Here is a 14364-nt window from a genome sequence, read left to right as displayed (position 1 = left end):
TTTTTTTTTTTTGTTTTTTTTTTTTTTTTTTGTTTTTTTTTTTTTTTTTTTTTTTTTTTTTTTTTTTTTTTTTTTTTTTTTTTTTTTTTTTTTTTTTTTTTTTTTTTTTTTTTTTTTTTTTCATTGCAATTCTTTTTACATTTTAGATTCGGACTGTAAGGCTTTTATAAACACTTGTTAGCCTTAACAGTTTTCGAGAGTAGTTTATTAAACAGATTGAACAGTTTGTTGTCTTTTGTGAGGTCCCCATTTGCACATGTGAGCATGTCTTTTGAGTCTAAACTTGTTTTAGGTTTGTTTATCTTCGCTTAACACTGTTTCAATATACATCATATGATTATATTAGTGTTAGCTTCCAAACTGAAGAAAATTCTGGTATGACATGCAATACTGTCAGGCCACTATGTTGGCTCAAGAGGAAGGCAACATTAAATCCAATTCTCAATCTTTCTCTGCTGAAACATATAACTTGCCTTGTTTTTTGTTTCAGGGGAATCAGATGATGATCAGGAGGAACTCCTATCAGCTGCAAAGTCTGCTTACAACTTTAGTAGTAAGTGTGTTATGAGTTATGACATACCTCTCTGCACCATCCTTGAATATGGGGTGGAAAATAAGGGAATGAAATGCCAATTGTGTATATGCTGACGACTTCTTGTTTTGTTTCTTGCTTTTGTAGTTCATGCTTGTTCAAGTGTATTCTGGAAGAAAGTGGAGTCGTTGTTTACAATGATCAGTTCAGAAGAGAAGACGTACTTATTAGAGCAGGTGATAACCAGAAAATTCATAATAACCATAAGATGCCTTCCTTTACTGCATCTGTTTGATAGTTTGTCTGAGCTCTGATCAAGTTTCATTTTGTTTCAATCAGTTGAAATCAGCCAAGGAACTTCATACGGATCTAACTCACATTTCATGCTCCAATAATGGTGTTATGGTATACCTGAAGACTAATACCTCTTTTTCAAAGCATCAATTAATCGCGTAGAAAATTTTCAACCCTTGTTACCTTATTTTTTTCATCTCCACTCTGTTACGTCTTTGTAGATGTGGAGCAACTGAAGAGTTTGTCTTTCCAGTTGTCCTTTCTCTGTTTCTTTTCTAACTCTCCTGGCAAGATTTTTTACAAGAATTTTATAATTTTCTGGTTTTTTTTTTTTCAATTAATTCAATTTTGAATGGTACTGATAATTAATGAGCTGGACTTCAAACAGTAAAATCTAGATTAACCTCTTGTCCTATTTTCATCTTTATGGAAAATTTTCATAAATTGAAATACATGTGAAACAATTTATCAACATATTATTCAGAAAATTTCTTCTGCTGTTGTTTTAACTATGCTTTCTTTTTCAGGGTGATAACGTGCAAGATGAGATTTCCGCCTCTGATGTTCTTTCTGATGACCAAGATAGATGCAAGAAGAATTCAATTGAATCAAAAGAATCAGCTAATACATCATATGTTGTAGATAGATTCCAAGAGTCCATGTTATATGCAAATCTAGACTCTGACAGAATACTTAACGAAGATACTTCACTTTATCAAAGAGTATTATCAGCTCTCATTGTGGAGGATGACAGTGAAGTATACGAGGAAAATGGTTTTGAAAAGGATTCACCTGATGATGCATCCCCTTTTGTTGATTCTGGAAATAAAAACAGGGGAGGGATGGAGTTTGAATGTGAGTCCAGAATATCTGTTCAGTCACAGAAAAATGGAACCACAAACAGATTCGCTCAGTGCAATGGGCATAATTCTTGCAGTAGCACACGCGCTCAGGATCCTCCTTGTAGTACAGAAATGTTGGTTGGAGATAGTGGATATACACATTCAGATTCCAGACTGTTGGCTGGCCTTTCTAGATGTAATGACGACTGTCCAGAAAATTCATTGACAAGTAGCTTTGACGTTTCCTCCTTTGATCACCAATATGCGCAAATGCCTGTTAATGATAAACTCTTGCTGGAACTGCAAAGTCTCGGCCTTTATGTAGAAACTGTGGTGTGCTTCTCTTATCATAGCTTAGTATATATATGTTGTCTGTGCGTATACATATTCATCTGTACTTGTGTTTGCTTTAACTTGAACTTTTCCTCCCGCCTATTTCAGCCTGGTTTAGAGGATAAAGAAGATGATTTGATCAACCAAGAAATTATGCAGCTAGAGAGGGGATTGTGTCAACAGGTTATTTCATATCAGACTCAACTTACATCATGCTTTTTAGCTCAACTTTTTACCAACTTATATCAATAACTTAGTTTTTATGCAAAACCCAGTATTCTTCTTCTAAATACGATGTTTCTTTTGAAGCTATATTTGCACTCAATTTGACATAGAGAGTGCATCGTATTGAATTCTCTATTTTAATGGCTGTAGATTGATAGAAAGAAGACAAGCCTGGATAAAATGGCCAAGACTATGGAAGGCAGAGAAGATGTGGATTGCTGGTAAGATTTTTTGTTCTACGATAACATTTAGGGTTGTGGGACTAAGAGAGGGATTAGGAAGGCTAGGTCCAGTAGTTCTCCTTAATCCCATGCTTTGTTTGATAATTTCAGATTTTCAGCCCACGATTAAGTGAGATGGGCTTCACCTAACTAATACGGAGTAACATTTAGGGCTGTTTGGTTTGAGGAGGATAGGTCCAATAGTCCTTAATTCCATCCCTTGTTTGATTTTTCGGTCCCAGGATTAAGTGAAATTGGCTTTACCTTTCAGGCGGGATTAGATAGTCTCAGGTAGGGTGTGGGATTATAATCCCACCCAGTGTTGCAAAAATCCCGCATAGGCACCGATTAATCCCCGCCTAGGCGCTAGGCGCTGGTTTACCGCCTAGTGTATCACATTAAATGGTGGTCTAGGCGGCTGGGCGGCTAGGCGACCGCCTAGGCCACCTAGGCGACCGCCTAGGCCACTTAGGCGACCGCCTAGGCCGCCTAAGCTCCGCCTAGGTCGCCTAGGCCGCCAAACCACCGACTAGGCCTTCTAGTCGGTCGATTAACTATTGTTCTTTTTTTTTTAATGGGTTATTTCACTCAAAACAACATCGTTTTGAGCGAAATAATTTTAAATTGTACAAACTTTAGATATTTTTTAGGTTAATATTTAATATTTTAGTATTAACTATTAAAGTATTATATAATTTATAATTATTAGTCTTTAAAAAATAAAAAATACTTAAACAAATTTTTAAAAAATAAAAAATAAAATAAAAAATACACGGACGCCTAGGCGCCGATTAATCCCCGGCTAGGCGTCCGAGCGCCTAGGAAGCGCCTAGCGGTTTTTTCAACCATGATCCCACCACAAAAATCTGCACAGGATTGAAGAAAAGAACTCATTCCCAGGAATAGTGAAATTGGCCTTACCTTTCAGGTGGGATTAGATAGTGTCACGTAGGGGTGGGATTATAACCCTGCCACAAAAATCTGAACTTGAATGAAGAAAAAATTTGTTCCCGGGAATGCTGACTTCTACTAAATAGGGGACTGCTAATTGTAGAATATCATCCCCTTAATGTCAGCCACCCATTGATAATACGAATCATTAACCGCCCGGAGAGTTGTGCATTCTTGGGATCCCAAAATGGGAAAGATTGAGAACACTTGAGAAGGAAAAACTACTTAGAGTAACATGTGTTCTATTTTCTATTTTTTTAACAACACGCCCAAGGAGATGGCTTTTTTGGTTCCTTTCAACTAAAAATCAAAATGTGTATTCTTTTCGTATTTGTACAAGAGTTTATAACAATAAAATTTTTTGACATTATTAAGTAATGATTGCAGTAATAATTAGAATAATTGATCTCAAATGAATATATCCAAAAAATCCACTACTACAATTATAGGCTTTTACATCAGTTATTCTTTTAAACTTTTTACATCGATTATTACAGTGACGTAAAAAGAACCATAGACGTCGGTTCACTAACCGACGTCTAAAGTACCATAATTATGTCGGTTATGCCGAAACTAACTTAATTAATTTTTTTTAATAATAAATACCTTTGAAGTCGATTCTATAAAAGAACCGACGTCTATACAAGTATACAAGAGTATAGACGTTGGTTCTCTATTTAACCGACGTCTTATGTTTTTTAATTAATTAATTTTTTAATAATAAATACCTTTGACGTTGATTCTATAAAAGAACCGACGCCTATACAAGTATACAAGAGCATAGACGTTGGTTCTCTATTTAACCGACGTCTTATGTTTTTTATAGACGTTGGTTCTCTATTTAACCGACGTCTTATGTTTTTTAATTAATTAATTTTTTAATAATAAATACCTTTGACGTTGATTCTATAAAAGAACCGACGCCTATACAAGTATACAAGAGCATAGACGTTGGTTCTCTATTTAACCGACGTCTTATGTTTTTTACTTAATTACTTTTTTTTAATAATAAATACCTTTGACGTTGATTCTATAAAAGAACCGACGCCTATACAAGTATACAAGAGCATAGACGTTGGTTCTCTATTTAACCGACGTCTTATGTTTTTTACTTAATTACTTTTTTTTAATAATAAATACCTTTGACGTTGATTCTATAAAAGAACCGACGTCTATACAAGTATACAAGAATATAGACGTTGGTTCTCTATTTAACCGACTTCTTATGTTTTTTTTTTAAATGACACATTAGTTCGTAATTCGAACCGACGTCGTTTAATTTATTAGACTTAAAAGTAAAAATTATATTTATTCCATTTAAACCAAATATATCAAAAACATTTAAAACCAATCAAAGTATAAAATAATCCATGTATACGGTCAAAGTACGTATAACAATATTTCTAAATTTCAATCCAAAAATTAGAGAAAAAAAAAAAAAAACGGCTCATGTTGATTGTTGAGGCGTGTTAGAGACCCAAAAAATACAGAAGACGCCTCAGGCCAAGTAGTTTTTTGATATGGGTAGGTTTTTGGCTACGCGTCACGGGTCGGTGGTTAATAGAAGAAGAACAAGTTGGTTTCCCTATGGTAAGGGAAGACAGAACAAGAGAGAGAGAAGTTGGAGGAAGAAACTTCCCTTTTGATTTTATTCAAATTCCAACTTACTAAGACAATCTAATATTCTCACTATATAGAGTTAAAGCTTAAGACATAAGGAAAAAATATTCTAAAATATGCTTACTTAAAGTAAAAAGGGCAACTACTAATAAACTAGGAAATAAGATAACTAAATTGATTCCCAATCAATTTTAGGAGATTGGCAGCAGGATCTGTATCTTTGACCCACGATTGTATCATTTTTCCCTCTCTTATGCCCAATTCATATCCTTCCTCCAATTGGATCCCGAGCACACTGCACAGTCAACTCCTCATCGGAGAATGCACCCTTGATAATACTCGGGATCGCTAAATCTCACTTCTTTTTATCAGAAGTGTATATTCTGTCATAATGGTGTGACTTCATCAAAAGACCCCTTGGTTCTTTAACTTAATTTGAAATTTCCTTTTTCATTTATTTTTTCATACTATGTTTGACATTGACATACAATTTGGTTGTATTCCAGGGACCCAGAGCAGGTTGCAATGAATAAACTTGTTGAGGTGGCTTACAAAAAGCTCTTGGTAATTTCTAATTTTAACATTTCCATATGGCTGCATGAGCATTATGAAAAATCATCTCTTCATTTTGACAATTTTTTTTAAAGTGGTTTACTGCTGTCCTTTCTTACAATGCATGAATTTCGTAGGATGATTTTTTTTTTTTTTAACCTTTTGGAATAAACAGGCTACTCGAGGAAGTCTTGCTGCCAAAATTGGGGTTCCTAAGGTGTCAAGACAGGTGGCTTTGGCTTATGCGAGGAGAACACTAGCTAGATGTAGGAAGTTTGAGGAATCTGGAACAAGTTGCTTTAGCGAGCCATCGTTTAGGGACATTATTTTTGCCCCGCCTCATCGGATGGTTGAGGCTGAGCTTTTAACAGGTATACTAGCCTTGCAGTTGATAAAAATGAACGCCTTTAATCCCTGTCTATTTGGTTTTTTAATGTACGAAAAATGCCGATTTGACTAAGCAGCTCATTCAGCTAGTCTACTTTCTGCCTTAAACTTCCACCTATTTGGTATTCTGCGTGTGCTATCAGTTACTCTGTATATGCTTTATTATGTAATGATGACAGGCGACGAAATACTATGAATAACGCAACCAACCATTGTGTTAATTTGTCTTTCAGGTCCCTTCATTGGTAGTGCTGATGGGGATTTGGATTCTCGTGATACATCTAATCAGCAGTCTGATCAGGCATTTGTTAGAACCGGGCCAATTTCAAACAGAGGAAAGAAAAAGGAAGTATTGCTTGACGATGTCAGTGGCACTGCCTCTCGGGCGACGTCCACTCTGGGTGGTGCAAAAGGAAAAAGAAGCGAGAGAGATCGGGATTCAGCAGCGAGAAATGAAATTCCCAAAGCTGGGCACTTATCGCTGGGCATCTCAAAGGGCGACCGCAAGACAAAAACAAAGCCAAAACAGAAGACAGCTCAGCTGTCTACATCAGGGAATGGAACTTACAACAAGAAGTTTTCAGAACCAGTAATGCCTCTGAATTCTGGAGAAGCTAATGGAAATATGAAAATCGAGGGTAACGTTCCTTTAAATTCACCCAGACAGCCCAAGGAATCTGCTGATTTAGCAAATTTGCCATTGCCATTAAACGACATTGATCAGATAGGACTAGATGTAGCACCAGATATCGGTGGAGCTCAGGATTTGAATTCTTGGTTCAACTTTGATGATGATGGCTTACAAGACGACGACTGTATTGGCCTTGAAATACCCATGGATGATCTTTCAGAGCTAAACATGTTTTAGTCGTCACTTACCGGTGTACATTCTTGTGGATAATATGAACTGCTAGGGACTGGAGAAAACGATTGATTTCTTGTTTGGACTCAAGTGCTAGCTCAAGCTATATATAATGCCCAATTGGTAACTGTAATTATGCCCAATGCCCATTCTTTTTGTATACTCTGTTAAAGTCTCAAAAGCAATGCTCTCAAACTCAAGTTTTGTGTAGTTTAGCTAAGGATTCCTTTCATGAATTTTGAGAACATTTTTTTAGAGAGCAATTTTGCTAAATCTTTTAGTGTTAACTTCATGTTTAGTCATCAACTGTTGTGTCAATTTCATATTTAATTCTAATCTTTAATCTCTATGTTTTCTATTTTTAGTTCTTCATTTGCATACCATGAACTTATTGTCAACTACAGTGATAACTTTGTAACTTCATTCTCTTTGTAAATACAAAAGTACAACTAAAGTATTCTATATCAATATCTTTCTGATATATGTATCTTTACTAGAAGTCTAGAACTAAATTATATAAGAGAAATGGAAATGGTACTAAGCTATGAAAGATGTATACTTTGTGCATTTTGTGTACTTTTGACATTTTGTGCTTCACTTCTTTTACTCTCTTTATTTGTTTTGTTTTTTGTTTGTTTAACTACACATTTAGATTTCTTTAATGATAATCAATGTTGTCGTTTTGGTTGATTGTTTAACTATGTAACAACTCTGATATTCTTCTATCAAAATCTGGGATATTTACTTGATTTGTAAAGTTTAGTTACTAATAATATTGCTTAGTGTTGTACTGAGGCCAGTAAAGGGCCAAGTCCAGTAATCGGTGGCTAAGGTGAATGTCAAGTCTAACATCCTGTCTTTCAAAAATATGGTGACGGTATAACGAAATAAAGTTGTTATTACACTGTGAACTATAACTTTTGGCATAATAGTAAGCACTTATTCTAAAAGTGGTATTAGAGTTATGTCACGGATAAGACTGTTCTTTTTGCCATATAAGGGTTAAATAAGCCCGTCATCGTATAGCAAAAATACAATTACGTCATTGAACTGAAAACAACTCTTTGGCCCGCACGATACAAAAATTGATGCTAAACCATAGCTACCTTGTGGTGAATGGACATCATTCGATCTTTCTTTCAAGTGCCAAACCATATCAGTGGCTGCCTTTCACTTCTCCTTCATTCTCTGAAGCATCACCTCTCTGCAATAACCCAATAGGCATTCTAACTACCCCACAACGGTAGGGAAAAAGCTCGTCTACCTTTCGCAACAAAAATCCAGCGTTTGGAAGATGAAGACCGCGGTTGTATTCTTTCTCATCAAAAACAGCCCGCCTCTGTGTTTTCTTGTAAGTTGCAGTAGCAGACATTGGATGACCCCTCGCAATCGAAGCCTACACTAAAGTGTTGGTATGTGTTATAATCTAAGATGGACCAAACCAGACTCTGATACCATGTTAAAATCTAAGATTGGGTCAATGTCACCTCATAAGTTCTCTCTTATCTTTTCAATGTCGGACTATTAACAGTATGCACAGATTAAGTTTTCCTAATTTGAATGTTAGTGAGAAAAACGAGATTTTCAAGAGATAATAAGAAAAACACGATATGGACTAACCACGTGATTCTTTCCCAGTTCAAATAGCCAAAATCTCCAGTCTTTCAGTTCTTTACCATCGACTCTGACAAGTATGTTCTCCCAACTAGTGTGGTGAAATTCGACGTTGTCCAATCTGTGCCCAACACCTTCACCCATGGCTTTGACGAACGCTTCCTTCAAACTCCAGTATCTGCAGAGGGTAGTTCAATGTTCTTTAACTTCTTGTAATGTCTTTCAAAACTATTATAACAGAGTTATCAATTAAAACCGCATTTTGAGTGATCATACCCCGTATTTACAACTAATACTTAAACTCAAAAAACTTGATTAGTTTGGGTATGAGTAAGCCTAAAAGTTACTTGTTCACTAATTAATATTCCCACTCGAGGATTTTAAGAGCATCATACCTATAAAACTCTCCTAACATTTGATCGTCAGAGCCTGCATTTAAAATTGCATTCCATTCTAATCTCGAGAAGTACGATGAAAAGCTTTGAATGAATTCTCTAACTGATTCTTTCTCAGGGATGTAATGATCAACAATATCCAGTCCAACGAGACATATTGGTTCAGAAGCTATTGCCACGTAATCACCTTGATGAGAAGCATTGAAGTTAAAGTTTGGAAAGTCCAAGACAGTACCGCCATATACCTACAAAAGATGGATGCAAAAGCAATACTATTAGATTCGTCAAGATGCTCCTTTGCAAAAAGTTAGAGCTAAGCCACAATTAAAATCAAAATAATAGTTCGTGTCATATCGATCTAAGGTCAATTGAGAAGGCAGACCATAAAAATAGGGAGGAAAAACAATAAGTGTAGGATAGATGAGCATTTGCATACCGAGCAAAAGTTAAGAATTAAAGAGCATAATGGAAGTCATTGTGAATAAAATGGGCTAAGCACAACTGAGCACAATCTATCCATACCAGATATGGTTTCCCCTCAACGGTGCGCCTAATACATATCTCATTGTACGGGATTCCCAATACTTGATGTACCAAAGCATACTGCAACAATCTGCTCACCAGAGCTCGTTTCCTATCTTCAATTTTGACAAATCTAATAATATAAAGCATTAGTTAAGTCCACAATTTAAATCCATTTCAAGAGATTTGATTGATATCTTAGGCATCTATGTAAAAATTAAGCAGCATCCATATCAAAATTGAGTTGCTGATTCACTATTGCACATCAACAATCTGATAACTATACTCTGGCCCAACTTCTTTATAGATCATTTGCTTAATCAAGTTAAAATGTATATCCATAGACTATAATATTCGCTAACCATGTAAAAAGTAGATTGTGCAGTCTATAACTCCAAACTCCTAATAATTTGATCAAAATCAAGAATTAGACAAACCCAAATACACAAAGAAACCTTACTTTGATTTATGGGAAACCCATAGCCGCTACCGAAGGTGGGCTCTGGGTAAAGCCCGCCCTATGACCCTAGCTAACAAAAGACTGAGGTAAACCAACCTAGGCCGTTCATTACTGATCGACTCAAACAAAGAAGGCCAATAGACAGGTCAAGGGGAGGCGAACTTGGAACATTATGACTGTCAAGCTAATTGTCCGACTAACTTGATCGGGTTGCCCCACAAAGAAACCTTACTATGGAGTATGAAAGGGGTTATTTATGTCAGCCTCATAGTAAGCATCAGGCAATCAATGAGGCAGAGTGGCAGACATAATAGCCAATATTGCTCACCTCAAATTCAAAGAATTCCAACATACCCTAAACTTGTAATCATAATCTATATGCTAAGTAAAAAATCAAGAAAGGCAATCAAAACACCATATATCTATGCATACCAGTCTACTCTTTCTGCATATACTTGTTATATATGAGTGGTTATTAGCAAANAAAATTTAAAAAAAGAAAAAAAAAAAAAAAAAAAAAAAAAAAGAATATGAATTTAGCATAAAACAATGAAATAGAGAGTTGCAGGAGACCTAGTGATGGAGGAATGTTCATGGTTGGGAAGAAAGGACATGGCGAAGGAAAAGCCATGGGGTGTTGGGTCCCACTCCGAGATGTCAACTACCCATCTCTGAACACCGTTTTCCAATTCCATTCCCTCTCTCTCTCTCTGGCAATTCAAAGTTCAATTTTTTCTTGTGTGTTTCTCAGTGATGACTCATGAGGGACCATCCATTCTGTTGTTGTTGCCGGCCGAAGTTAAGTTGTTTTTGTGATCCGTTTCTCTACATTTTATAATTATAATACTAAGCAGTAATCTGCAGTATGATAAAAAAAAAAAAAAAAAAATTGACTAAAATAGGAAGAAAAGCTGAGGCAACACTGAGCTTTAATTTGGCCTTCGTACGTAACAAGAAATGGAGAAGAAACGAATGAAACGTTGTTGGTTGTTGGATTTAATAATGCCAAAATAAACAACATTCCATTGCCGGTAATCGAACCCGGGTCTCTCGGGTAAGAGCCAAGTATCCTAACCAACTAGACTACAACGGATCTGATAGTGTCTATTGACCCATTTTATTATGTACCTTTCTTACTTGACCCAAAGCTGAATACCCAACATATATCTACGCCGACTACGCGGGCAAATTATGCTGTGGACCCTCCAAAACTACGCCGTTTTTGTCTTTTTTTTTTTTTTTTAAATTAGTAAACATATTGCTGAATATAGAGTTGTCCAAAAATGTGTGAATGTAGAGTATAGGAATCAGGAATGTACAGTTATGATTGTGTGAATGTAGAGTTGCCCAAAAATGTGTGAATGTGAAGGTTTCAAATTGTGAATATAGAGTATAGAAATGTGAATGTAGAGTTATGCATGTGTGAATCTGTAATAGAGTTAAGAAGTTCTAACAACTTGTAGCCCTGTAATGTGTGAATGTGAAGTTTTCAAGTTGTGAATATGGAGTATAAGACCTGTGAATATAGAGTTTTGAATGTGTGAATGCATAACAGTGGTAATATAGTTACTAAACATATAATCTTGTAATGTGTGAATGTGGAGTTTACAAAGTGTGAATGTAGAGTATCATATAATCATGTAATGTGTGAATATAGAGTTTACAAAGTGTGAATGTAGAGTATAGTGTATGTGAATATAGAGTATAGTGTATATGAATGTAGACCCAGGTCCACGGCATAACAATTGGACAATGCGTACAAATAAGCCAAATGCATTTGCCCAACAATTCATAAATTGATTGACGGTTAGCTATAATAAATTCTGGGTAGATTTATATGCAGCAGTTTGGAATTGCCATGTTTAACTAAAAAAAAAAGGAGGCAACAATTGCTTCCATTTACCAAGAGAATTGCAAAATTATATGGGAAAAAAAGTCAAATAAGCCCTTAAACTTTACCTGAAAAGTCAATTAATTCACTAAACTTTTAAAAAGTGAAATTACACCCTTTTAACATGTTAAATTGAGACAATGAAACCCAAAAACCGGTAAATGACTCAGTTATTACAGGTCATTTAAGTTTAGGTGTGAAAATCTGGCAACCGACAACATTTCGGCCTCATTGCCTCAATTTAACATATTAAAATGTGTAATTGCACTTTTTAAAAGTTTAGAGACCTATTTGACTTTTCAGATAAAATTTAGGAGCTTATTTTATCATTTTCTTAAACTATATTGAGTGCCCCCATTAAAGTCTAGAAACTAGTCACTGAAAATGAAGGAACAGTAACGCATATCTAAGTAGCACTGATGAATGAAGAAGATAGACTTGCAAGTTGCAACAATTACACAAAGGCAAGACTCTTTATGACTTATGATTTTGCTGTTTTGCACAACACATTTATTTTGCCATCACTACATGGAAGCAAGAATGCAACAAGTCAGAGCTCCAGTCCACTTCAGCTCTAGTGAGTTCCTTCTTCCTTGCTCTGATAAAAAGTACTATGTGAGACAAAATTGGTCAAGAACAATGAAACATTAAGTAAATGCAGCAGCATACTATTGAATTGATTATGCCAACGAAGGCAAGACAAATTACGGAACACACAACGTCCATGAAACGATTGAAGCATGTGCTCCATCTCAACTAAAAACTTAGGTTGATAGTTGGATTGTACATTAATGTTTATATATTATATGCTCAACACACTACCTCACGTGTGTGAGCCAATTACTTTTTTTGATGGGCTCCACTAAGCAACATGTGAATTCTTCTATTAGATGACGCGGAGATTCAAACCCATCACCTTTGGCATGGGATTGGCTTGGATACCAAATTGAAGCATGTGCTCCATTTCAACTAAAAGCCTAAGCTGATAGTTGGATTACAGATTTCTGCTTATATATTATATGCTCAACAGAAACTACCACCATATCTAATGAATTATGAACTCTATGCTAATCTGGCTTTCTGTAATCTCTTGTGAGCACTGTGTTGATGAATTCTTTTATGAAAGAATTCAGTACTTGCAAACAAAATTACAAAACTATCAGGCTAAAGGTACAGGCGTTATAATTTGGATACATGTTACAAATCCCATACCTTCTAAACAAAAATTTGAACATCAAAACACCCTCTTGGAAATGGAGATTGCTTCTACTTAAAATTTAAGTTGAAGGGCAACCAGCCAATGTTGTTTGAAATGCTAATGCACTAAATGAATACAAATAGTCAGATACCATTCAAACTAATTCTAATGACCCAAAAGTTTCCAATAAATTATGTAATGCGGCAGTTTAAAACAAATTGCATCAACTCATTGATAAATATAACCCCTATGACTCTGCTCAGATTGTTGTACATAAATTGGCCTAAATTGTTCCAACTTAGCTATTCCCAAGCCCAGATAAAGAATGAAGGTTGAGACAGTTCCCAGTGAAACGGATTACATTCTCAACTATATTGGTACACATGCCGTGTTGAGTTGAGTTGGGTTGCTAAGATTTTCATTAATGTGAAGATGAAAACGAAACTTTTTTTGCATACTACACTGGCATCCACATCCCTCCCGTAGGACAGACTAATCTAGACCAGTCTAAGATGAACCCCGTTCGGAAACAGGTATTGCTCGAATGATGCTAAAACAACAAATCAACAATACATCCAACGAGGACACTACACCACACACATTCCCATTATAAGAATACCAAAAATGATATGACTAGCAAACCCTTTTGTGTTAAGTGCTTAAGCCAAGCATTAAGCAGCCCAAGGAATCAATGATTTCATCTCATATCTTACTTCAGTCTTCAGTTGATCATGATTACATGCCCAACACCACCCAGTAAAACCATTGATAGCATTTAATCAGTTCAGCTTAATACTACTAAAGTTTCACCCTTTTATTTTACCTTTTACTGCATACCAAAATTTCCACAACAGGGCAACACTGGTAAAAATAAAATGTAAACTACAGAGAAAATCAATGAAGGAACAATGCTGTAATAGTACCTTCCCCGATTTCTCTCCCTCAGCTTTGGCTTTCTCTTCTGCTTTCTTCTTCTTCTCCAGCCTCTCCTTCTCCATTTTCTTTTCCCATGACATTATTAAAAAAATCAAAAAAGTCAACACGCAGAATCTCGCAGATTAGATATTTAGAAGTGCGTATACATACAAACGCTCGAACGCACAAATACTTGCGTATACGTATTACGTACAAGTCAATATAGATTTACAGAAAATGTATGGGTAGAAATTCGTAGAAAGGAGATTACTTGAATATAGACTGTCTCTTTGGCACGCTCTTCCTCGCTGAGGACCCGACCCGATCCATCACTGAAGCAACGGAGACTCATGGCCGATGATCGGCCGACCGGTGAGCTACCGTCCGTTAAACGACGGAGTCCAGTGAGTGAAACGACAGATCGCAGAGCCATATTTTGTCCTGATTCCTGAACGATGATGACAAGTCAACAAAACCCTAGAGTGGACTAGAGGCCCCATATGTAGTCATGATCAAGGTTCTTTTAAAAAAAAAAAAAAAAAAAAAAAAA

General features: G+C 35.8%; 3 protein-coding genes and 1 non-coding gene across 5 annotated transcripts in view; 1 reads left to right on the top strand and 3 right to left on the bottom strand.

The window, feature by feature from the left end:
* The window catches only part of LOC116019553, a 14252-nt gene extending 7075 nt beyond the window's left edge, over nt 1-7177 (top strand). For both annotated transcript variants that reach the window (XM_031259817.1, XM_031259816.1), the window contains exons 8-16: nt 491-553; nt 680-768; nt 872-937; nt 1354-2001; nt 2110-2184; nt 2377-2447; nt 5525-5582; nt 5746-5941; nt 6191-7177. In XM_031259817.1, coding sequence (XP_031115677.1) covers nt 491-553; nt 680-768; nt 872-937; nt 1354-2001; nt 2110-2184; nt 2377-2447; nt 5525-5582; nt 5746-5941; nt 6191-6825 — 1901 coding nt within the window. In that variant the 3' untranslated portion in view covers nt 6826-7177. The remainder of the gene's footprint in view (nt 1-490; nt 554-679; nt 769-871; nt 938-1353; nt 2002-2109; nt 2185-2376; nt 2448-5524; nt 5583-5745; nt 5942-6190) is intronic.
* Nucleotides 7178-7677: 500 nt separating this feature from the next.
* LOC116020812 (L-aminoadipate-semialdehyde dehydrogenase-phosphopantetheinyl transferase-like) lies at nt 7678-10698 on the bottom strand. The gene is made up of 5 exons (XM_031261356.1): nt 10384-10698; nt 9351-9483; nt 8829-9073; nt 8440-8611; nt 7678-8215 (listed from the first exon to the last, which is right to left on the bottom strand). The coding sequence occupies exons 1-5, from the start codon at nt 10503-10505 to the stop codon at nt 7976-7978; spliced, it is 912 nt and encodes a 303-aa protein (XP_031117216.1). The 5' UTR covers nt 10506-10698; the 3' UTR covers nt 7678-7975.
* Nucleotides 10699-10830: 132 nt separating this feature from the next.
* Nucleotides 10831-10903, bottom strand: TRNAK-CUU. Its single transcript has one exon. It is a non-coding gene; the product is annotated as a tRNA-Lys (tRNA).
* Nucleotides 10904-12086: 1183 nt separating this feature from the next.
* LOC116019219 (uncharacterized protein At2g27730, mitochondrial-like) lies at nt 12087-14298 on the bottom strand. The gene is made up of 3 exons (XM_031259365.1): nt 14086-14298; nt 13823-13900; nt 12087-12299 (listed from the first exon to the last, which is right to left on the bottom strand). Exons 1-3 carry the CDS (start codon nt 14245-14247, stop codon nt 12276-12278), a joined length of 264 nt encoding a protein of 87 aa, XP_031115225.1. The 5' UTR covers nt 14248-14298; the 3' UTR covers nt 12087-12275.
* Between the last annotated feature and the right edge of the window lie 66 nt (nt 14299-14364).

This window comes from Ipomoea triloba, chromosome 5, assembly GCF_003576645.1.
Source record: "Ipomoea triloba cultivar NCNSP0323 chromosome 5, ASM357664v1".
In the NCBI taxonomy this organism is placed as follows: Eukaryota; Viridiplantae; Streptophyta; class Magnoliopsida; order Solanales; family Convolvulaceae; genus Ipomoea; species Ipomoea triloba.
The sequence above is the reverse complement of the archived record's forward strand: the minus strand, read 5'-3'. Positions and strand labels throughout refer to the sequence as shown.